Here is a 25278-nt window from a genome sequence, read left to right as displayed (position 1 = left end):
CCCTTGCTGTTCCTCCCCCAGCCCTGTTGGGGGCGACATCCTTCAAATGAGATATTACATTGAGGTCTAATCTGTTCTTACATCTAGAAGATTTGGAACAAGAGCAGGGGAGTGATCCTTCGTGACCCTGGACATAATTTATCCCTCAATTACCATCACAAAAAAAACAGATTACTTGTTCATTATCACATTGGTATTTGTGGGAGCTTACTGCTGGAATGAGATCTCATAACATTCCTTACAACCAAAAGCAAAGGCTTTTATTCCATCTGACTAGACTAAATTTTAACTCAGGTCTAATAGGTGAAGGACCATTAACTCAATGAACCATCTCACCCTTCGTTCCTGTCTCTATGATCTACCACCACCATCTTCCCAAGGACAATCAGGCCACTGTACTAGCCAATGATGCCCACATCCCAAAGACAAATTTACAAAATGTCACCAGGCATAAGCAAAGGTGACTGTACCTTTTAATGAGTGCATACCGCAACAACGTATGATTGAAATGTACAGATTTAATGACATACTTCACATGCAGTCTTGGAATACCCTCCAACACAGATCATGGTGTCCATCACGTTCGTTGCCCACCAGTCAGACCGGCTGCAGATATCATGTTCGACTACTGGAAGTAGGGCTTGCTGCATCTTGCGAGGTTTAGGCCCCTTGGCTACATAATGTTAAACACAGGGTGTCAGTTATAGAAAGACAGATAATGTTTCAATCTGAAAAAATAGAAAGGAATGCCAAATAATACCCAAGTAGAAATTGCCAAGTGGCAGTATTCTATCCCTACAAGGTGGTGGTGACTTACAGACCACTCTGGGAGTCCAGGTTACTATGGCAACATACACTTTTATAGGCATGATGCAGCAAAGAGCTTTGGGCAATGATGGTAGAGGCTCCAATTCTCTTTCTATCATATGAGTGACCAGGAATCTCTCACTCTATCCATCTGCCCTAGCTGTGTGTATGAAGTGTTTACACGTGGATAATCATTTGGCTTGGCTGTGTCACGAAGGCACCTTCCTAGACCATCAAGGCCTAGAGTAAGACTCAAACCCAGAACCTCAGGGGCAGGGAAACTAACCATTTCACCTCAAGACCTCCCTCCCACCCCCTCCATCCACATGTACTTGCAACAAGTGCCACAATTATCAGGTTAAGTATTGGGGAGAGACCTCATCACCTAGGGTTGTACTCCCTCAAGTAGCAGAGGACTGGGGATAACCTGATGGAGTTATTTAAGATTATTAAATGATTTGGTAGGGTCAAGAGATAGAGACTATTTTCTTTGTTGGGGGTTGATGGAGTGTTTGGAGGGAGAGTGATCTAAACAATTGTGCTTTGATCTTAAGATGAGTCTTACACTATTCCAGCCTGGTAGTAGGAAGCAGAACCTTCCACCCAAAGAGAGGGACTCTCTACCCCGCACTAGCCCCAACAAAATTCAAACATTGTTGAAACTGAGAATAAGTTGTCACTTTAGAAACTGAGAGAGATATGTTTTGATGCAGACAGTGTATTAAGGTTAATGGAGTCAGAATGGGCAGATAGAACAGTACAGCACAGGAACAGGCCTTTCAGCCCACAATGTTGTACCAAACATGACACTAAATAAAACTAATCCCTTCTGCCTGCCCTTAGTCCATATCCCTCCATTCCTTGCACCTTTGTGTAGTTATTTCAAAGCCCCTTTAACGTCCTTATTGTATCTGCTTCAACCACCAGCCTGACAGTACATTCCAGACTCTTACCAGACTCTGTAAAAAAAATCTAATCCCCACAACATCTCTTTTGAATTTTCCCCCTCACTTTGAATGCATGCCCCGTGGTATCACAAAGTTGGTCTGCAAAAATATTAAAATTGTATAATTGTGACATTCTTTTAAGAGAAAGTGCTTTTTATGCTTTAAAAATGAATTTCTGTGGGCAGCAGTATCAGTTGCTCAAATTGACACAATGTGTAAAAGAGCCAATCAGTTTGCAGACCCAAACAGCATTTTTTTATCCAGACAACAGTTTAAATTCAGCCAGTTAATTTAAAAAGGCACTTGCAGACTAAGGACCAATTAAATTTAAATCTGATGGTATTGACATCCTGAAACAAATCATAAGAATTTAATGTGTCATGGGGGTTATATGGACTGAGATAGGAAAGCCAACTGCCATTTGAAGGGGTGAGATCGAAGTGCAATCTGAGAAAGTAATACTAGGCTCTCACAACAAATCTCCATCCTCTCTAAAAAGCACAATCTTTTAAGGTACATGGCATGTTCAGTGAATATTCTTGACACTGGAAACAACTGAAAAGGCATTTTGGACAAAGGAAGATGACAGAAGAAAATACAGAAAGTTCAGCAGGATCCATTCTGTATGAATTTTGAGAGACTAAGATTTAACTTATTGTTCGTATTTCCTGGATCTTTATAAGTAGGATCTGTATTATTGAAATAACATTCCAAAAGAATCTCTTGTTTTATTCAGGAGTAGGTATTTAGAGCAGGATTGTTCAATTTGTGAGGAATTATGTTAATTTGTTCTCTGTTGGAGTTAGATAAATTGTTACTTGTTAATTGTAAAGTGAGTAAAAGAACTTCATTTCATTTAACCACTCCTTTAGAATAGACTGGGGGAAGAGTGGTAGGTTATACCCCTTGTCACAGTTCTTCATCACATTACGAGGTGAAGTGCTCCTCTCTGGATGTTTCAGTTTTAACTATCAGAGGAATGTCAACCTCCTCTTTATAACACTAGTATTAGACATTTTAACTCTGGGGAAAAAGATTCTGACCATCAACTCTATCCACGCATCTTATAATTTTACAGACTTCTATCAAGTCTCCCCTCAGCCTCCACTGCTCCAAAGAAAACAAGCAGAATCTTTCTAGCTTTTCCTTATAGCTCATACCCTCTAATCCGGGCAGCATCCAGGTAAACCTCTTCTTCAACTTTCCAAAGCCTCCACATCCTCCCTTTAATGTGGTAAGCAGAATTGAGTGCAGTAACTGTAAGTGTGACCTAACCATAGTCTTTTAAAGCTGCACCATGACATCCAGACTCTGGTACTCAATCCACTGACCAACAAAAGGCAAGCGTGCCATACGCTGTTTCTACTACCCTATCTACTTGCGTGGTCACTTTCAGGGAGCTATGGACTTGAACCATAACATTTCTCTGTACATCAGTGCTGTTCAGGGGCCTGCCATTATCTATACTTTCCCTTAACATTTGATCTCCCAAAGTGCAGCACCTCATATTTAACCAAATGGAGTTAAAATATAGATTCACTAAGTCAACAGAACAGGCTCAAGTGGCTGAATGGTCTTTCCTTGCTGTTAAGTTCATATTAGGTCATTTCCTGTTGGTAAATAAAATGCTCATTGGTTTTTGGCTGATTGTGTCTGCATTGTCCATAGTCCATTTTAGCTGCTGGTGCTTGTCTCTGTTTCATTTCCAACGCAAGAGCACTCAAATATTTTATGTTGCAACTTCACTGTCAGCTAAAAAATCCTTTGAATAGGGAGGCCATTGAGCATGTCTACAGCAGTCCTGCCTCTGTAAGAGGAAGACTGACTGAAAAGTGTTAATATTTTCTGAGGATTCCTGTTTAAAGGATTGTGGGCAATAGTTCACTTAAAAACACTGAGGAGATACCTGGACTGTTTTATTTTACTTTACAAAGATGTTACTAAAAGGACAAATGGAGACCTTTTATTTCTAAAGGTACATCTTGCCAAGGTTTATTTTCTGGAAATCATATGCCTGTGTTTATGGTTGTCAGGAGTTAATTGTTTTTGATATTATTTGGAGTTCAGTTGGCATACAGGCTGTTGAGTGAGGGAGAGACAGAGGGAGACAGGGAAAGGGAGAAACAAAGAAAGAGAGGGAGAGACAGAGACAAAATGAGAGAGAAGCTACCCTAGCTCCTCCTCTGATCTCCAGGAAAGGCATTTTGAAGGTCCAGTGTACTAACTGAAATACTGAGCCACCTAGCCTTTGAAAAGCCTCTTTCCCCTTGCTTCCTGAATGAACCACATACATAAAAGTCCCACAGACAAGTGCCTTTATTTAGTGAAATTAGATTAGATTAGATTAGATTACTTACAGTGTGGAAACAGGCCCTTCAGCCCAACAAGTCCACACCGACCCGCCGAAGCGCAACCCACCCATACCCCTACATTTACCCTTTACCTAACACTTAATGCCATTCTGAACATTTCATACCTTATCCCTTATTGCTTCAAGAACTAGCAATTATTGGCCAAAGTATATTTTCCTCCTGAAGTTATTCTCTGAAGAGAGAGCTCCTTTATCTTTAATTGATATATGTGCCTAGTGTTATTTAGAAGGGTAAAATATTTATACTTCCACATTTCAAACTGTTTGGTCTGATTTGCACATTAGCTGAAAAAGTCTTATTTTATAATATATCAATAATTTTTGTTTAAGGTTCCTGGTTAATGGATCTTTTTATCTTAAACCTAATGGAGATGAAGAATATAACTAACCATATCAGAAACAATGAGGAGCACTTCAAAGGTATTGTCACCACTGGAAAGAGACAGAGCACTCAATTGTACAAAAAGCTTGAGATGTTAATGGTTCAGATAATCTAACAAATATTACAATAACAATATTACAAAATAATATTCTAAGTCTACTGGGGATGATTCTATTCATGTCAGTCCAGCCTGAGGTGCCTACAGAGGTCCTGCTCTTGGGAAACCAGGCTGATTCCACAAAGGGCAAGGAATCCAAGGCAGGCACCACCTTTCAGAGGAGACCTTCAAACAAACCCTCATCTTCCCTCTACAGTGGACATCATGTAGTTCTACCTGATGATGAGTACAATAATTCTCCAGGAGAATTCAGCCCTCAGTCAACAACTGGGGAGACTGGTCAGCAAGGTTTGATCTCATAGAATACAGGGATAACTAGCCATTTGGATTCAGAACTGGCTCAAAGGTAGAAGACAGAGGGTGCTGGTGGAGAGTTGTTTTTCAGACTGGAGGCCTGTGACCAGTGGAGTGCCACAAGGATCAGTGCTGGGTTCTCTACTTTTCATCATTTATATAAATGATTTGGATGGAGCATAAGAGGTACAGTTAGTAAGTTTTCAGATGACACCAAAATTGGAGGTGTAGTGGATAGCGAAGAAGGTTACCTCTGATTACAAAGGGATTTGATCAGATGGGCCAATGGGCTGAGAAGTGGCAGATGGAGTTTAATTCAGATAAATGTGAGGTGCTGTGTGTTGGGAAAGCAAATCTAAGCAGGACTTATACACTTAATGGTAAGGTCCTAGGGAGTGTTGCTGAACAAAGAGACCTTGGAGTGCTGGCTCATAGCTCCTTGAAAGTGGAGTCGCGGGTAGATAAGATAGTGAAGAAGGCGTTTGGTATGCTTTCCTTTATTGGTTAGAGTATATTAGTTAGACCACTGTTGGAATATTGCATACAATTCTGATTTCCTTCCTATTGGAAAGATCTTGTGAAACTTGAAAGCGTTCAAAGAAAGATTTACAAGGATGTTGCCATGATTGGAGGATTTGAGCGATAGGGAGAGGCTGAACAGGCTGGGGCTGTTTTCCCTGGAGCATCGGAGGCTGAGGGGTGACCTTATAGAGGTTTACAAAATTATGAGGGGCATGGATAGGATAAATAGACAAAATCTTTTCCTCGAGGTGAGGGAGTCCAGAACTAAAGAGCATAGGTTGAGAGTAAGAGGGGAAAGATATAAAAGAGACCTAAGGGGCAACTTTTTCATGCAGAGGGTCGTACATGTATGGAATGAACTGCCAGAGGAAGTGGTGGCGGCTGGTACAATTGCAACATTTAAGAGGCATTTGGATGGGTATATGAATAGGAAGGGTTTGGAGGGATATGGGCCGGGTGCTGGCAGGTGGGACTAGATCGGGTTGGGATATCTGGTCAGCATGGACGAGTTGGACCGGAGGTTCTGTTTCCATGCTGTACATCTCTATGACTCTATAGCAGCTGAAATAGATTCCCTACCTATTCATCTCAGTGCTGTTATTGGCAGCTTGCTATGTAATTATCTATTAAATATCACAACAATTATCATTACTCTTCCAAAGTATGTCATTGGTTGTTGACGCTCCTGGATGTCCTAAGGCTGGTGAAGATGCTGCAGAAATAGTTTGTTTCTAATTTAAATCTTTATTCTAGTGGTGTATAAGTATTGTTTGAACAAGAGGTAAACTAGTATGGAAGTGAGTAACCAAATAGGAGGAATCTTTTTTGTACAGTGTCCTCTGACACCATTTGAAGGGGCAGAGAGATGACTGAACCTGCTGCCTGGTGAATACTGATGGACAAATACAATCCCCGATCAATCATTGGCTGAGGGGAACGATAACATGGAAAATCAGCATTTCTGTTGCACCTTTCACTACTTCAAAGTGATTCTAAGTGCTCTCCAATCAATGAATATTTTAAAAGTGTAGCCATTGATAATATAGCAATCATAGCAGCCAAACTGAGGCCAGTTAGTTCTTACAAACAGTAAGGAGATAAGCAGCCAACTGGTCTGTCTTTGATTAACAAACAGAGCTGGAGAAGCTCATCTGGTAGGGCAGAATCTGTAGAGAGGGAAATAATGTTAATGTTTCAAGTCCCTTGTGACTGTTGTCTTTAGAACACAAATCCAAATATCGAACTTGAAATTTAACTGTGTTTCTCTCTCCACATATGCTACTGAGTTTCACTAGCATTCAGTGTTTTTTTATTTCAGTTTTACAGAACCAACAGTGTTTTGCTTCTATTTGAATTCTGATTTAGGTGGTAGTTTGATACAAGTCCAGAGCAGAACACTGCTCTTCTCAAATTTACGCGCTTGAATTCATCTGAGAGGGTAGCTGGGGCATTTGTTTAACAACATTCAAACAACAGGGTGTGCAACAGTACAGCACTCCTGCAGACCTGGTACTGGGGAAAAGGTAAAGTCACCAGGGGACCATAGTGCTGCAGTCTCACTATAGAGAGCTGACTGCTGTTGGGTTAACAACAATCACCATGCCTCAGGAGAGATTGAGAACGAGAGTCCTTCATGATAACCTCAGCTGGTACAGAAATTGAACCACACTGTTGACTTCACTCTGCATCGCAAAAGGTATGAGTCACATGCAGACAGGGTGGTTAAGAAGGCATTTAGCACACTTGCATTCATTGCTCAGACCTTTGAGTATCGGAGTTGGGACATTATATTGAGGCTGTATTGGATTTTGATGAGGCCACTTCTGAAGCACTGTGTTCAGTTCTGGTCTCCCTGTTACAGGAAGGATATTATTAAGTTGGAGAGGGGTTAAGAAAAGATTTACCAGGATTTTGCCAGGAATGGAGGTTTGAGTTATAAGAAGAGGCTGGTACTTTTTTTGCTGTAGCATAGGAGGTTGAGGGGTGACATCATAGATGTTTTGTTGTTGTGTCACCATAGTCTCTGCTCTCTCAGCAGAAAGAAGCAACTGGTGGTGATTTCATCTGACGACAACCAGCCATCAGGCAAGGGAAGTGGTTGAGAATGAAAGTCCTTCATGGTAATCTCAAACTGGTGATGGGACTTGAACCCACACTGCTCTGTAAACCAACAATCCAGCCAACTGAGCTAAATTGATTCCCATAGAAGTCTATAAAAGGGGTATAAATAAGGTGAATGACAGGGATCGTTTCCTTTGAGATGGGGATTTCAAGACTGGAGTGCATATTTGTAAGGTGAGAGGAGAAAGATTTAAAATAGGAGGGGCTTTTTTTAAACATAGAGGTTCATGTGTGGAATAAACATCAGAGGAAGTGGTGTTAGTGGGTACAGCTACAACATTTAAAAGATATTTAGGTAAGTACATGAACAAGAAATGTTTGGAAGGATACGGGCCAGCTGCAGGCTGGTTGGACTAGTTTAGTTTGGGATTGTGATTGGCATGGATTGGTTGGACCGCAGAGTCTGTTTCCATGCTGTATGACTCAATGACTGAGCTAACAGTTTTGATCTAAATTTTATTCTTGGAATGAAGACTGAAATCCACATCCATTTACTAAAAGGGACCAATGCTATCATGAAACCACTAGATGGTGATATAACTCAATTTGTTTTCACCAAACTCTTTCAATGATAGAGGAATCTGAACCGTCATCCGATATGACCCAGTGATTCTCTCAGTATAATGACAATCGGATATAACACAGTGAGTCTCTCAGTATAACGACAATCCGATATGACAAAGAGGGACTCTCAGTATAAGAACAATCCGATATGACCCAGTGAGTCACTCAGTATAAGAACAATCCGATATGACCCAGTGAGCCCCTAGAATAAGGACAATCCGATATGACCCAGTGAGACTCTCAGTATAAGGACAATCTGATATAACTCAGTGAGACCCTCAGTATAAGGACAATCCGATATGACCCAGTAAGTCCATCAGTTTAAGGACAATCCGATATGACCCAGTGAGTCTCTCAGTTTAAGGACAATCCGATATGAACCAGTGAGCCTCTCAATATAAGGTCAATCCGATATGACCCAGTGACACCCTAGTATAAGGACAATCCGATATGACCCAGTGAGTCACTCAGTATAAGAACAATCCGATATGACCCAGTGAGCCCCTAGAATAAGGACAATCCGATATGACCCAGTGAGACTCTCAGTATAAGGACAATCTGATATAACTCAGTGAGACCCTCAGTATAAGGACAATCCGATATGACCCAGTGAGCCCCTAGTATATGGACAATCCGATATGACACAGTGAGTCACTCAGTATAAAGACAATCCGATATGAACCAGTGAGACTCTCAGTATAAGGACAATCTGAGATAACTCAGTGAGACCCTCAGTTTAAGGACAATCCGATATGACCCAGTGAGTCTCTCAGTATAAGAACAATCCGATATGAACCAGTGAGGATCTCAATACAATGACAATACAATATGACCCAGTGAGTCTCTCAATATAAGGACAATCAGACATGACCCAGTGAGTCTCTCAGTATAATAACAATCCGATATGACCCAGCGAGCCCTTCAGTATAATGACAATCGGATATAACACAAAGAGTCTCTCAGTATTACGACACTCCGATATGACCCAGTGAGACTCTCAGGATAAGAACAATCTGATATGACCCAGTGAGCCCCTCAGTATAAGAACAATCCGATATGACCCAGTAAGTCCCTCAGTTTAAGGACAATCCAATATGACACAGTGACTCTCTCAGTATAAGGACAATCCGATATGACCCAGTGACCCTCTCAGTATAAGGACAATCGGATATGACCCAGTGACCCTCTCAGTATAAGGACAATCGGATATGACCCAGTGAGTCTCTCAGTTTAAGGACAATCCGATATGACCCAGTGAGCCTCTCAATATAAGGTAAATCCGATATGACCCAGTGAGCCCCTAGTATAAGGACAATCCGATATGACCCAGTGAGACTCTCAGTATAAGTACAATCCAATATAACCCAGTGAGACTCTCAGTATAAGGACAATCCGATATGACCCAGCGAGCCCCTCAGTATAAGGACAATCTGATATAACTCAATGAGCCCCTCAGTATAAGGACAATCCGACATGACCCAGTGAGTCTCTCAGTATAAGAACAATCCGATATGACCCAGTGAATCTCTCAGTATAAGGACAATCCGATATGACCCAGCGAGCCCCTCAGTATAAGGACAATCTGATATAACTCAGTGAGACCCTCAGTATAAGGACAATCCGATATGACCCAGCGAGCCCCTGAGTATAAGGACAATCTGATATAACTCAGTGAGACCCTCAGTATAAGAACAATCTGATATGACCCAGTGAGTATCTCAATACAATGACAATACGATATGACCCAGTGAATCTCTCAGTATAAGGACAATCCGATATGACACTGTGATTCTCTCAGTATAAGAACAATCTGATATGACCCAGTGAGACTCTCAGGATAAGGACAATCCGATATGACCCAGCGAGCCCCTCAGTATAAGGACGATCTGATATGACCCAGTAAGTCCCTCAGTTTAAGGACAATCCGATATGACACAGTGACTCACTCAGTATAAGGACAATCCGATATGACCCAGTGAGAACCTCAGTATAAGAACAATCCGATATGACCCAGTAAGTCCCTCAGTTTAAGGACAATCCGATATGACACAGTGACTCTCTCAGTATAAGGACAATCCGATATGACCCAGTGACCCTCTCAGTATAAGGACAATCCGATATGACCCAGTGACCCTCTCAGTATAAGGACAATCGGATATGACCCAGTGAGTCTCTCAGTTTAAGGACAATCCGATATGAACCAGTGAGCCTCTCAATATAAGGTAAATCCGATATGACCCAGTGAGCCCCTCAGTATAAGGACAATCTGATATAACTCAATGAGACCCTCAGTATAAGGACAATCCGATATGACAATATGATTCTCTCAGTATAAGGACAATCCGACATGACCCAGTGAGTCTCTCAGTATAAGAACAATCCGATATGACCCAGTGAATCTCTCGGTATAAGAACAATCCGATATGACCCAGCGAGCCCCTCAGTATAAGGACAATCTGATATAACTCAGTGAGACCCTCAGTATAAGAACAATCTGATATGACCCAGTGAGTATCTCAATACAATGACAATACGATATGACCCAGTGAATCTCTCAGTATAAGGACAATCCGATATGACACAGTGATTCTCTCAGTATAAGAACAATCTGATATGACCCAGAGAGACTCTCAGTATAAGGACAATCCGATATGACCCAGCGAGCCCCTCAGTATAAGGACGATCTGATATAACTCAGTGAGACCCTCAGTATAAGAACAATCCGATATGACCGAGTGAGCCCCTAGTATAAGGACAATCCGATATGACCCAGTGAGTATCTCAATACAATGACAATACAATATGACCCAGTGAGTCTCTCAGTTTAAGGACAATCCGATATGACCCAGTGATTCTCTCAGTATAAGAACAATCCGATATGACCCAGTGAGGCTCTCAGTAGAAGGACAATCCGATATGACCCAGAGAGCCCCTCAGTATAACGACAATCTGATATAACTCAGTGAGACCCTCAGTATAAGGACAATCCGATATGAACCAGTGAGTCTCTCAGTATAAGGACAATCGGATATGACCCAGTGAGTCTCTCAGTTTAAGGACAATCCGATATGAACCAGTGAGCCTCTCAATATAAGGTAAATCCGATATGACCCAGTGAGCCCCTAGTATAAGGACAATCCGATATGACCCAGTGAGACTCTCAGTATAAGAACAATCCGATATAACCCACTGAGACTCTCAGTATAAGGACAATCCGATATGACCCAGCGGGCCCCTCAGTATAAGGACAATCTGATATAACTCAGTGAGACCCTCAGTATAAGAACAATCTGATATGACCCAGTGAGTATCTCAATACAATGACAATACGATATGACCCAGTGAATCTCTCAGTATAAGGACAATCCGATATGACACAGTGATTCTCTCAGTATAACAACAATCTGATATGACCCAGTGAGACTCTCAGTATAAGGACAATCCGATATGACCCAGTGAGTCTCTCAGTATAAGAACAATCCGATATGACCGAGTGAGCCTCTCAGTTTAAGGACAAACCGATGTGAACCAGTGAGTCTCTCAGTATAAGGACAATCCGATATGACCCAGTGAGTATCTCAATACAATGACAATCCGATATGACCCAGTGAGTCTCTCAGTATAAGAACAATCCGATATGACCCAGTGAGGCTCTCAGTAGAAGGACAATCCGATATGACCCAGAGAGCCCCTCAGTATAACGACAATCTGATATAACTCAGTGAGACCCTCAGTATAAGGACAATCCGATATGACCCAGTGAGTCTCTCAGTTTAAGGACAATCCGATATGAACCAGTGAGGATCTCAGTATTACGACAATCCGATATGACCCAGCGAGCCCCTCAGTATAAGGACAATCTGATATAACTCTGTGAGACCCTCAGTATAAGGACAATCCGATATGACAATATGATTCTCTCAGTATAAGGACAATCTGATATGACCCAGCGAGCCCGTCAGTATAAGGACAATCTGATATAACTCAGTGAGACCCTCAGTACAAGGACAATCCAATATGACCCAGTGAATCTCTCAGTATAAGGACAATCTGATATAACTCAGTGAGACCCTCAGGAAAAGGACAATCCGATATGAACCAGTGAGCCTCTCAGTATAAGGACAATCCGATATGACCCAGCGAGCACCTCAGTATAAGGACAAGCCGATATGACCCAGTGAGTCTCTCAGTTTAACGACAATCCGATGTGATCCAGTGATTCTCTCAGTTTAACGACAATCCGATGTGATCCAGTGATTTTCTCAGTTTAAGGACAATCCGATATGACCCAGTGAGTCTCTCAGTATAAGGACAATCCGATATGACCAATGAGTCTCTCAGTTTAAGGACAATCCGATATGACCCAGTGAGTCTCTCAGTATAAGATCAATCCGATATGACCAATGAGTCTCTCAGTTTAAGGACAATCCGATATGACCCAGTGAATCTCTCAGTATAATGACAATCCGATATGACCCAGTGAGTCTCTCAGTACAATGACAATACGGTATGACCAAGTGAGTCTCTCAATATAAGGTCAATCCGATATGACCGAGTGAGCCCCTAGTATAAGGACAATCCGATATGACCCAGTGAGACTCTCAGTTTAAGGACAATCCGATAGGACACAGTGATTCTCTCAGTTTAAGGACAATCCGATAGGACCCAGTGAGACCCTCAGTATAAGGACAATCCGATATGACCCAGTGATTCTCTCAGTATAAGGACAATCCGATATGACCCAGTGATTCTCTCAGTTTAAGGGCAATCTGATATGACCCTGTGAGACTCTCAGTATAAGGACAATCCGATATGACCCAGTGACCCCCTAGTATAAGGACAATCCGATATGACCCAGTGAGTCTCTCAGTATAAGGACAATACGATATTACCCAGCGAGGCCCTCAGTATAAGGACAATCTGATATAACTCAGTGAGACCCTCAGTATAAGGACAATCCGATATGACACAGTGAGTCTCTCAGTATAAGGACAATCCGATATGACCCAGCGAGCACCTCAGTATAAGGACAATCTGATATAACTCAGTGAGACCCTCAGTATAAGAACAATCTGATATGACCCAGTGAGTATCTCAATACAAAGACAATACGATATGACTCAGTGAATCTCTCAGTATAAGGACAATCCGATATGACACAGTGATTCTCTCAGTATAAGAACAATCTGATATGACCCAGTGAGACTCTCAGTATAAGGACAATCCGATATGACCCAGCGAGCCCCTCAGTATAAGGACGATCTGATATAACCCAGTGAGACCCTCAGTATAAGGACAATCCGATATGACCCAGTGAGTCTCTCAGTATAAGAACAATCCGATATGACCGAGTGAGCCTCTCAGTTTAAGGACAATCCGATGTGAACCAGTGAGTCTCTCAGTATAAGGACAATCCGATATGACCCAGTGAGTATCTCAATACAATGACAATCCGATATGACCCAGTGAGTCTCTCAGTATAAGAACAATCCGATATGACCCAGTGAGGCTCTCAGTAGAAGGACAATCCGATATGACCCAGAGAGCCCCTCAGTATAACAACAATCTGATATAACTCAGTGAGACCCTCAGTATAAGGACAATCCGATATGACCCAGTGAGTCTCTCAGTTTAAGGACAATCCGATATGAACCAGTGAGGATCTCAATATAAGGACAATCCGATATGACCCAGTGAGTCTCTCAGTATTACGACAATCCGATATGACCCAGCGAGCCCCTCAGTATAAGGACAATCTGATATAACTCTGTGAGACCCTCAGTATAAGGACAATCCGATATGACAATATGATTCTCTCAGTATAAGGACAATCTGATATGACCCAGCGAGCCCGTCAGTATAAGGACAATCTGATATAACTCAGTGAGACCCTCAGTATAAGGACAATCCAATATGACCCAGTGAATCTCTCAGCATAAGGACAATCTGATATAACTCAGTGAGACCCTCAGTATAAGGACAATCCGATATGAACCAGTGAGCCTCTCAGTATAAGGACAATCCGATATGACCAATGAGTCTCTCAGTTTAAGGACAATCCAATATGACCCAGTGAGTCTCTCAGTATAAGGACAATCCGATATGACCCAGCGAGCACCTCAGTATAAGGACAATCCGATATGACCCAGTGAGTCTCTCATTTTAACGACAATCCGATGTGATCCAGTGATTCTCTCAGTTTAATGACAATCCGATGTGATCCAGTGATTCTCTCAGTTTAAGGACAATCCGATATGACCCAGTGAGTCTCTCAGTATAAGGACAATCCGATATGACCAATGAGTCTCTCAGTTTAAGGACAATCCGATATGACCCAGTGAGTCTCTCAGTATAAGATCAATCCGATATGACCAATGAGTCTCTCAGTTTAAGGACAATCCGATATGACCCAGTGAGTCTCTCAGTACAATGACAATACGGTATGACCAAGTGAGTCTCTCAATATAAGGTCAATCCGATATGACCGAGTGAGCCCCTAGTATAAGGACAATCCGATATGACCCAGTGAGACTCTCAGTTTAAGGACAATCCGATAGGACACAGTGATTCTCTCAGTTTAAGGACAATCCGATAGGACCCAGTGAGACCCTCAGTATAAGGACAATCCGATATGACCCAGTGATTCTCTCAGTATAAGGACAATCCGATATGACCCAGTGATTCTCTCAGTTTAAGGGCAATCTGATATGACCCTGTGAGACTCTCAGTATAAGGACAATCCGATATGACCCAGTGACCCCCTAGTATAAGGACAATCCGATATGACCCAGTGAGTCTCTCAGTATAAGGACAATACGATATTACCCAGCGAGGCCCTCAGTATAAGGACAATCTGATATAACTCAGTGAGACCCTCAGTATAAGGACAATCCGATATGACACAGTGAGTCTCTCAGAATAAGGCCAATCCGATATGACCCAGTGAGTCTCTCAGTATAAGGACAATCCGATATGACCCAGTGAGTATCTCAGTACAATGACAATCCGTAAGACCCAGCGAGCCCCTCATTATAAGGACAATCTGATATAACTCAGTGAGATCCTCAGTATAATGACAATCCGATATAACCCAGTGAGTCTCTCAATATAAGGTCAATCCGATATGACCCAGTGAGCCCCTAGTATAAGGACAATCCGATATGACCCAGTGAGTCTCTCAGTATAAGGACAATACGATATTACCCAGCAAGGCCCTCAGTATAAGGACAATCTGATATAACTCAGTGAGACCCTCAGTTTAAGGACAATCCGATATGACCCAGTGAGTCTCTCAGTATAAGGACAATCCGATATGACCAATGAGTCTCTCAGTTTAAGGACAATCCAATATGACCCAGTGAGACCCTCAGTATAAGGACAATCCGATATGACCCAGTGAGTCTCTCAGTATAAGGACAATCCGATATGAACAATGAGTCTCTCAGTTTAAGGACAATCCGATATGACCCAGTGAGTCTCTCAGTATAAGGACAATCCGATATGACCCAGCGAGCCCCTCAGTATAAGGACAATCTGATATAACTCAGTGAGACCCTCAGTTTGACAATCCGATATGACCCAGTGAATCTCTCAGTATAAGAACAATCCGATATGACCCAGTGAGGCTCTCAGTAGAAGGACAATCCGATATGACCCAGTGAGTATCTCAGTACAATGACAATACGGTATGACCCAGTGAGTCTCTCAATATAAGGTCAATCCGATATGACCGAGTGAGCCCCTAGTATAAGGACAATCCGATATGACCCAGTGAGACTCTCAGTTTAAGGACAATCCGATATGACCCAGTGATTCTCTCAGTTTAAGGACAATCCGATATGATCCAGTGAGACCCTCAGTATAAGGACAATCCGATATGACCCAGTGATTCTCTCAGTTTAAGGACAATCCGATATGACCCAGTGATTCTCTCAGTATAAGGACAAACCGATATGACCCTGTGAGTCTCTCAGTTTAAGGACAATACGATATGACCCAGTGAACCGCTCAGTATAAGGACAATCCGATATGACCCAGTGAGTCTCTCAGTACAATGACAATACGGTATGACCAAGTGAGTCTCTCAATATAAGGTCAATCCGATATGACCGAGTGAGCCCCTAGTATAAGGACAATCCGATATGACCCAGTGAGACTCTCAGTTTAAGGACAATCCGATAGGACACAGTGATTCTCTCAGTTTAAGGGCAATCTGATATGACCCTGTGAGACTCTCAGTATAAGGACAATCCGATATAACCCAGTGACCCCCTAGTATAAGGACAATCCGATATGACCCAGTGAGTCTCTCAGTATAAGGACAATACGATATTACCCAGCGAGGCCCTCAGTATAAGGACAATCTGATATAACTCAGTGAGACCCTCAGTATGAGGACAATCCGATATAACCCAGTGAGTCTCTCAGTATAAGGTCAATCCGATATGACCCAGTGAGCCCCTAGTATAAGGACAATCCGATATGACCCAGTGAGTCTCTCAGTATAAGGACAATACGATATTACCCAGCAAGGCCCTCAGTATAAGGACAATCTGATATAACTCAGTGAGACCCTCAGTTTAAGGACAATCCAATATGACCCAGTGAGACCCTCAGTATAAGGACAATCCGATATGACCCAGTGAGTCTCTCAGTATAAGGACAATCCGATATGAACAATGAGTCTCTCAGTTTAAGGACAATCCGATATGACCCAGTGAGTCTCTCAGTATAAGGACAATCCGATATGACCAATGAGTCTCTCAGTTTAAGGACAATCTGATATGACCCAGTGAGTCTCTCAGTATAAGGACAATCCGATATGACCCAGCGAGCCCCTCAATATAAGGACAATCTGATATAACTCAGTGAGACCCTCAGTTTGACAATCCGATATGACCCAGTGAATCTCTCAGTATAATGTCAATCCAATATGACCCAGTGAGTCTCTCAGTATAAGGACAATCCGATATGACCCAGTGAGTATCTCAGTACAATGACAATACGGTATGACCCAGTGAGTCTCTCAATATAAGGTCAATCCGATATGACCGAGTGAGCCCCTAGTATAAGGACAATCCGATATGACCCAGTGAGACTCTCAGTTTAAGGACAATCCGATATGACCCAGTGATTCTCTCAGTTTAAGGACAATCCGATATGACCCAGTGATTCTCTCAGTATAAGGACAAACCGATATGACCCTGTGAGTCTCTCAGTTTAAGGACAATACGATATGACCCAGTGAACCGCTCAGTATAAGGACAATCCGATATGACCCAGTGAGTCTCTCAGTACAATGACAATACGGTATGACCAAGTGAGTCTCTCAATATAAGGTCAATCCGATATGACCGAGTGAGCCCCTAGTATAAGGACAATCCGATATGACCCAGTGAGACTCTCAGTTTAAGGACAATCCGATATGACCCAGTGAGTCTCTCAGTATAAGGACAATACGATATTACCCTGCGAGGCCCTCAGTATAAGGACAATCTGATATAACTCAGTGAGACCCTCAGTATAAGGACAATCCGATATGACACAGTGAGTCTCTCAGTATAAGGCCAATCCAATATGACCCAGTGAGTCTCTCAGTATAAGGACAATCCGATATGACCCAGTGAGTATCTCAGTACAATGACAATCCGTAAGACCCAGCGAGCCCCTCAATATAAGGACAATCTGATATAACTCAGTGAGATCCTCAGTATAATGACAATCCGATATAACCCAGTGAGTCTCTCAATATAAGGTCAATCCGATATGACCCAGTGAGCCCCTAGTATAAGGACAATCCGATATGACCCAGTGAGTCTCTCAGTATAAGGACAATCCGATATGACCAATGAGTCTCTCAGTTTAAGGACAATCCAATATGACCCAGTGAGACCCTCAGTATAAGGACAATCCGATATGACCCAGTGAGTCTCTCAGTATAAGGACAATCCGATATGAACAATGAGTCTCTCAGTTTAAGGACAATCCGATATGACCCAGTGAGTCTCTCAATATAAGGTCAATCCGATATGACCCAGTGAGCCCCTAGTATAAGGACAATCCAATATGACCTTGTGAGTATCTCAGTACAATGACAATACGGTATGACCCAGTGAGTCTCTCAATATAAGGTCAATCCGATATGACCGAGTGAGTCTCTCAGTATAAGGACAATACGATATTACCCAGCAAGGCCCTCAGTATAAGGACAATCTGATATAACTCAGTGAGACCCTCAGTTTAAGGACAATCCGATATGACCCAGTGAGTCTCTCAGTATAAGGACAATCCGATATGACCAATGAGTCTCTCAGTTTAAGGACAATCCAATATGACCCAGTGAGACCCTCAGTATAAGGACAATCCGATATGACCCAGTGAGTCTCTCAGTATAAGGACAATCCGATATGACCAATGGGTCTCTCAGTTTAAGGACAATCCGATATGACCCAGTGAGTCTCTCAGTATAAGGACAATCCGATATGACCCAGCGAGCCCCTCAGTATAAGGACAATCTGATATAACTCAGTGAGACCCTCAGTTTGACAATCCGATATGACCCAGTGAATCTCTCAGTATAATGTCAATCCAATATGACCCAGTGAGTCTCTCAGTATAAGGACAATCCGATATGACCCAGTGAGTATCTCAGTACAATGACAATACGGTATGACCCAGTGAGTCTCTCAATATAAGGTCAATCCGATATGACCGAGTGAGCCCCTAGTATAAGGACAATCCGATATGACCCAGTGAGACTCTCAGTTTAAGGACAATCCGATATGACCCAGTGATTCTCTCAGTTTAAGGACAATCCGATATGATCCAGTGAGACCCTCAGTATAAGGACAATCCGATATGACCCAGTGATTCTCTCAGTTTAAGGGCAATCTGATATGACCCTGTGAGACTCTCAGTATAAGGACAATCCGATATGACCCAGTGACCCCCTAGTATAAGGACAATCCGATATGACCCAGTGAGTCTCTCAGTATAAGGACAATACGATATTACCCAGCGAGGCCCTCAGTATAAGGACAATCTGATATAACTCAGTGAGACCCTCAGTATAAGGACAATCCGATATGACACAGTGAGTCTCTCAGTATAAGGCCAATCCGATATGACCCAGTGAGTCTCTCAGTATAAGGACAATCCGATATGACCCAGTGAGTATCTCAGTACAATGACAATCCGTAAGACCCAGCGAGCCCCTCATTATAAGGACAATCTGATATAACTCAGTGAGATCCTCAGTATAATGACAATCCGATATAACCCAGTGAGTCTCTCAATATAAGGTCAATCCGATATGACCCAGTGAGCCCCTAGTATAAGGACAATCCGATATGACCCAGTGAGTCTCTCAGTATAAGGACAATACGATATTACCCAGCAAGGCCCTCAGTATAAGGACAATCTGATATAACTCAGTGAGACCCTCAGTTTAAGGACAATCCGATATGACCCAGTGAGACCCTCAGTATAAGGACAATCCGATATGACCCAGTGAGTCTCTCAGTATAAGGACAATCCGATATGAACAATGAGTCTCTCAGTTTAAGGACAATCCGATATGACCCAGTGAGTCTCTCAGTATAAGGACAATCCGATATGACCAATGAGTCTCTCAGTTTAAGGACAATCTGATATGACCCAGTGAGTCTCTCAGTATAAGGACAATCCGATATGACCCAGCGAGCCCCTCAATATAAGGACAATCTGATATAACTCAGTGAGACCCTCAGTTTGACAATCTGATATGACCCAGTGAATCTCTCAGTATAATGTCAATCCAATATGACCCAGTGAGTCTCTCAGTATAAGGACAATCCGATATGACCCAGTGAGTATCTCAGTACAATGACAATACGGTATGACCCAGTGAGTCTCTCAATATAAGGTCAATCCGATATGACCGAGTGAGCCCCTAGTATAAGGACAATCCGATATGACCCACTGAGACTCTCAGTTTAAGGACAATCCGATATGACCCAGTGATTCTCTCAGTTTAAGGACAATCCGATATGATCCAGTGAGACCCTCAGTTTAAGGACAATACGATATGACCCAGTGAACCGCTCAGTATAAGGACAATCCGATATGACCCAGTGAGTCTCTCAGTACAATGACAATACGGTATGACCAAGTGAGTCTCTCAATATAAGGTCAATCCGATATGACCGAGTGAGCCCCTAGTATAAGGACAATCTGATATGACCCTGTGAGACTCTCAGTATAAGGACAATCCGAGATGACCCAGTGACCCCCTAGTATAAGGACAATCCGATATGACCCAGTGAGTCTCTCAGTATAAGGACAATACGATATTACCCAGCGAGGCCCTCAGTATAAGGACAATCTGATATAACTCAGTGAGACCCTCAGTATAAGGACAATCCGATATGACACAGTGAGTCTCTCAGTATAAGGCCAATCCGATATGAACCAGTGAGTCTCTCAGTATAAGGACAATCCGATATGACCCAGTGAGTATCTCAGTACAATGACAATCCGTAAGACCCAGCGAGCCCCTCATTATAAGGACAATCTGATATAACTCAGTGAGATCCTCAGTATAATGACAATCCGATATAACCCAGTGAGTCTCTCAATATAAGGTCAATCCGATATGACCCAGTGAGCCCCTAGTATAAGGACAATCCGATATGACCTTGTGAGTATCTCAGTACAATGACAATACGGTATGACCCAGTGAGTCTCTCAATATAAGGTCAATCCGATATGACCGAGTGAGTCTCTCAGTATAAGGACAATACGATATTACCCAGCAAGGCCCTCAGTATAAGGACAATCTGATATAACTCAGTGAGACCCTCAGTTTAAGGACAATCCGATATGACCCAGTGAGTCTCTCAGTATAAGGACAATCCGATATGACCAATGAGTCTCTCAGTTTAAGGACAATCCAATATGACCCAGTGAGACCCTCAGTATAAGGACAATCCGATATGACCCAGTGAGTCTCTCAGTATAAGGACAATCCGATATGACCAATGAGTCTCTCAGTTTAAGGACAATCCGATATGACCCAGTGAGTCTCTCAGTATAAGGACAATCCGATATGACCCAGCGAGCCCCTCAGTATAAGGACAATCTGATATAACTCAGTGAGACCCTCAGTTTGACAATCCGATATGACCCAGTGAATCTCTCAGTATAATGTCAATCCAATATGACCCAGTGAGTCTCTCAGTATAAGGACAATCCGATATGACCCAGTGAGTATCTCAGTACAATGACAATACGGTATGATCCAGTGAGTCTCTCAATATAAGGTCAATCCGATATGACCGAGTGAGCCCCTAGTATAAGGACAATCCGATATGACCCAGTGAGACTCTCAGTTTAAGGACAATCCGATATGACCCAGTGATTCTCTCAGTTTAAGGACAATCCGATATGACCCAGTGAGTCTCTCAGTATAAGGACAAACCGATATGACCCTGTGAGTCTCTCAGTTTAAGGACAATACGATATGACCCAGTGAACCGCTCAGTATAAGGACAATCCGATATGACCCAGTGAGTCTCTCAGTACAATGACAATACGGTATGACCAAGTGAGTCTCTCAATATAAGGTCAATCCGATATGACCGAGTGAGCCCCTAGTATAAGGACAATCCGATATGACCCAGTGAGACTCTCAGTTTAAGGACAATCCGATAGGACACAGTGATTCTCTCAGTTTAAGGGCAATCTGATATGACCCTGTGAGACTCTCAGTATAAGGACAATCCGAGATGACCCAGTGACCCCCTAGTATAAGGACAATCCGATATGACCCAGTGAGTCTCTCAGTATAAGGACAATACGATATTACCCAGCGAGGCCCTCAGTATAAGGACAATCTGATATAACTCAGTGAGACCCTCAGTATAAGGACAATCCGATATGACACAGTGAGTCTCTCAGTATAAGGCCAATCCGATATGAACCAGTGAGTCTCTCAGTATAAGGACAATCCGATATGACCCAGTGAGTATCTCAGTACAATGACAATCCGTAAGACCCAGCGAGCCCCTCATTATAAGGACAATCTGATATAACTCAGTGAGATCCTCAGTATAATGACAATCCGATATAACCCAGTGAGTCTCTCAATATAAGGTCAATCCGATATGACCCAGTGAGCCCCTAGTATAAGGACAATCCGATATGACCTTGTGAGTATCTCAGTACAATGACAATACGGTATGACCCAGTGAGTCTCTCAATATAAGGTCAATCCGATATGACCGAGTGAGTCTCTCAGTATAAGGACAATACGATATTACCCAGCAAGGCCCTCAGTATAAGGACAATCTGATATAACTCAGTGAGACCCTCAGTTTAAGGACAATCCGATATGACCCAGTGAGTCTCTCAGTATAAGGACAATCCGATATGACCAATGAGTCTCTCAGTTTAAGGACAATCCGATATGACCCAGTGAGACCCTCAGTATAAGGACAATCCGATATGACCCAGTGAGTCTCTCAGTATAAGGACAATCCGATATGACCAATGAGTCTCTCAGTTTAAGGACAATCCGATATGACCCAGTGAGTCTCTCAGTATAAGGACAATCCGATATGACCCAGCGAGCCCCTCAGTATAAGGACAATCTGATATAACTCAGTGAGACCCTCAGTTTGACAATCCGATATGACCCAGTGAATCTCTCAGTATAATGTCAATCCAATATGACCCAGTGAGTCTCTCAGTATAAGGACAATCCGATATGACCCAGTGAGTATCTCAGTACAATGGCAATACGGTATGACCCAGTGAGTCTCTCAATATAAGGTCAATCCGATATGACCGAGTGAGCCCCTAGTATAAGGACAATCCGATATGACCCAGTGAGACTCTCAGTTTAAGGACAATCCGATATGACCCAGTGATTCTCTCAGTTTAAGGACAATCCGATATGATCCAGTGAGACCCTCAGTATAAGGACAATCCGATATGACCCAGTGATTCTCTCAGTTTAAGGACAATCCGATATGACCCAATGATTCTCTCAGTATAAGGACAAACCGATATGACCCTGTGAGTCTCTCAGTTTAAGGACAATACGATATGACCCAGTGAACCGCTCAGTATAAGGACAATCTGATATGACCCAGTGATTCTCTCAGTCTAAGGACAATCCGATATGACCAATGAGTCTCTCAGTTTAAGGACAATCCGATATGACCCATTGTGCCTCTCTGTTTAAGGACAATCCGATATGACCCTGTGAGACTCTCAGTATAAGGACAATCCGATATGACCCAGTGATCCCCTCGGAATAAGGACAATCCGATATGACCCAGTGAGCCTCTCAGTATAAGGACAATCCGATATGACCCAGTGAGTCTCTCAGTATAATGACAATCCGATATGACACAGTGATCCCCTCGGAATAAGGACAATCCGATATGACCCAGTGAGCCTCTCAGTATAAGGACAATCCGATATGACCAAGTGAGCCTGTCAGTATAAGGACGATCCGATATGACCCAGTGAGTCTCTCAGTTTAAGGATAATCTGATATGACCAAATGAGCCTCTCAGTATAAGGACGATCCCATATGACCCAGTGAGTATCTCAGTTTAAGGACAATCCGATATGACACAGTGATTCTCTCAGTATAAGGACAATCCAATATGACCCAGTGAATCTCTCAGTATAAGGACTATCCGATATGACCCAGCGAGCCCCTCAGTATAAGGACAATCTCATATGACTCAGTGAGACCCTCAGTATAAGGACAAACCAGTATGACCCAGTGAGACCCTCAATATAAGGACAATCCGATAGGACCCAGTGTGTCTCTCAGTATAAGTATAATCTGATATGACCCAGTGAGACTCTCAGTATATGGACAATCCGATATGACTCAGTGAGCCCCTCATTTAACGACAATCCGATATGACCCAGTGAGTCACTCAGTATAAGAACAATCCGATATGACCCAGTGAGCCCCTAGTATAAGAACAATCCGATATGACCCAGTGAGTATCTCAATACAATGACAATACAATATGACCCAGTGAGTCTCTCAATATAAGGTCAATCCGATATGACCGAGTGAGCCCCTAGTATAAGGACAATCCGATATGACCCAGTGAATCTCTCAGTATAAGGACAATCCGATATGACCAGTGAGTCTCTCAGTATAAGAACAATCCGATTTGACGCAGGGAGTCTCTCAGTATAAGGACAATCCGATATGAACCAGTGAGGATCTCAATATAAGGTCATTCCGATATGACCCAGTGAGACTCTCAGTATAAAGACAATCCGATATGACCCAGTGAGTCTCTCAGTAGAAGGACAATCCGATATGACCCAGCGAGCCCCTCATTATCAGGACAATCTGATATAACTCAGTGAGACCCTCAGTATAATGACAATCCGATATAACCCAGTGAGTCTCTCAATATAAGGTCAATCCGATATGACCCAGTGAGCCCCTAGTATAAGGACAATCCAATATGACCCAGTGAGTATCTCAATACAATGACAATACAATATGACCCAGTGAGTCTCTCAATATAAGGTCAATCCGATATGACCGAGTGAGCCCCTAGTATAAGGACAATCCGATATGACCCAGTGAATCTCTCAGTATAAGAACAATCCGATATGACCAGTGAGTCTCTCAGTATAAGAACAATCCGGTTTGACGCAGGGAGTCTCTCAGTATAAGGACAGTCCGATATGAACCAGTGAGGATCTCAATATAAGGTCATTCCGATATGACCCAGTGAGTCTCTCAGTATAAGGACAATCCGATATGACACAGTTATTCTCTAATTATTAGGACAATCCGATTTGACACAGCGAGCCCCTCAATAAAAGGACAATCCGATAGGACCCAGTGAGTCTCTCTGTATAAGGACAATCCGATATGACTCAGTGAGACTCTCAGTATAAGGACAATCCGATATGACTCAGTGAGCCCCTCAGTTTAAGGACAATCCGATATGACACAGTGATTCTTTCAGGATAAGGACAATCCGATATGACCCAGTGATCCCCTCGGAATAAGGACAATCCGATATGACCCAGTGAGCCTCTCAGTATAAGGACAATCCGATATGACCCAGTGATTCTCTCAGTATAAGGACAATCCGATATGACCAGTGAGTCTCTCAGTATA

At 42.6% G+C, this 25278-nt stretch overlaps 1 protein-coding gene across 1 annotated transcript in view; it reads right to left on the bottom strand.

The window, feature by feature from the left end:
* The window catches only part of LOC132833550 (proproteinase E-like), a 74883-nt gene that overhangs the window by 26569 nt on the left and 23036 nt on the right, over positions 1 to 25278 (bottom strand). The window contains exon 5 of the mRNA XM_060851911.1: positions 531 to 673. Within this exon, the coding sequence (XP_060707894.1) occupies positions 531 to 673 (143 nt within the window). The remainder of the gene's footprint in view (positions 1 to 530; positions 674 to 25278) is intronic.

The sequence above is a fragment of the Hemiscyllium ocellatum genome, chromosome 37 (genome assembly GCF_020745735.1).
Source record: "Hemiscyllium ocellatum isolate sHemOce1 chromosome 37, sHemOce1.pat.X.cur, whole genome shotgun sequence".
In the NCBI taxonomy this organism is placed as follows: domain Eukaryota; kingdom Metazoa; phylum Chordata; class Chondrichthyes; order Orectolobiformes; family Hemiscylliidae; genus Hemiscyllium; species Hemiscyllium ocellatum.
Note: the sequence above shows the minus strand (reverse complement) of the source record. Positions and strands in the feature narration are given on the sequence as shown.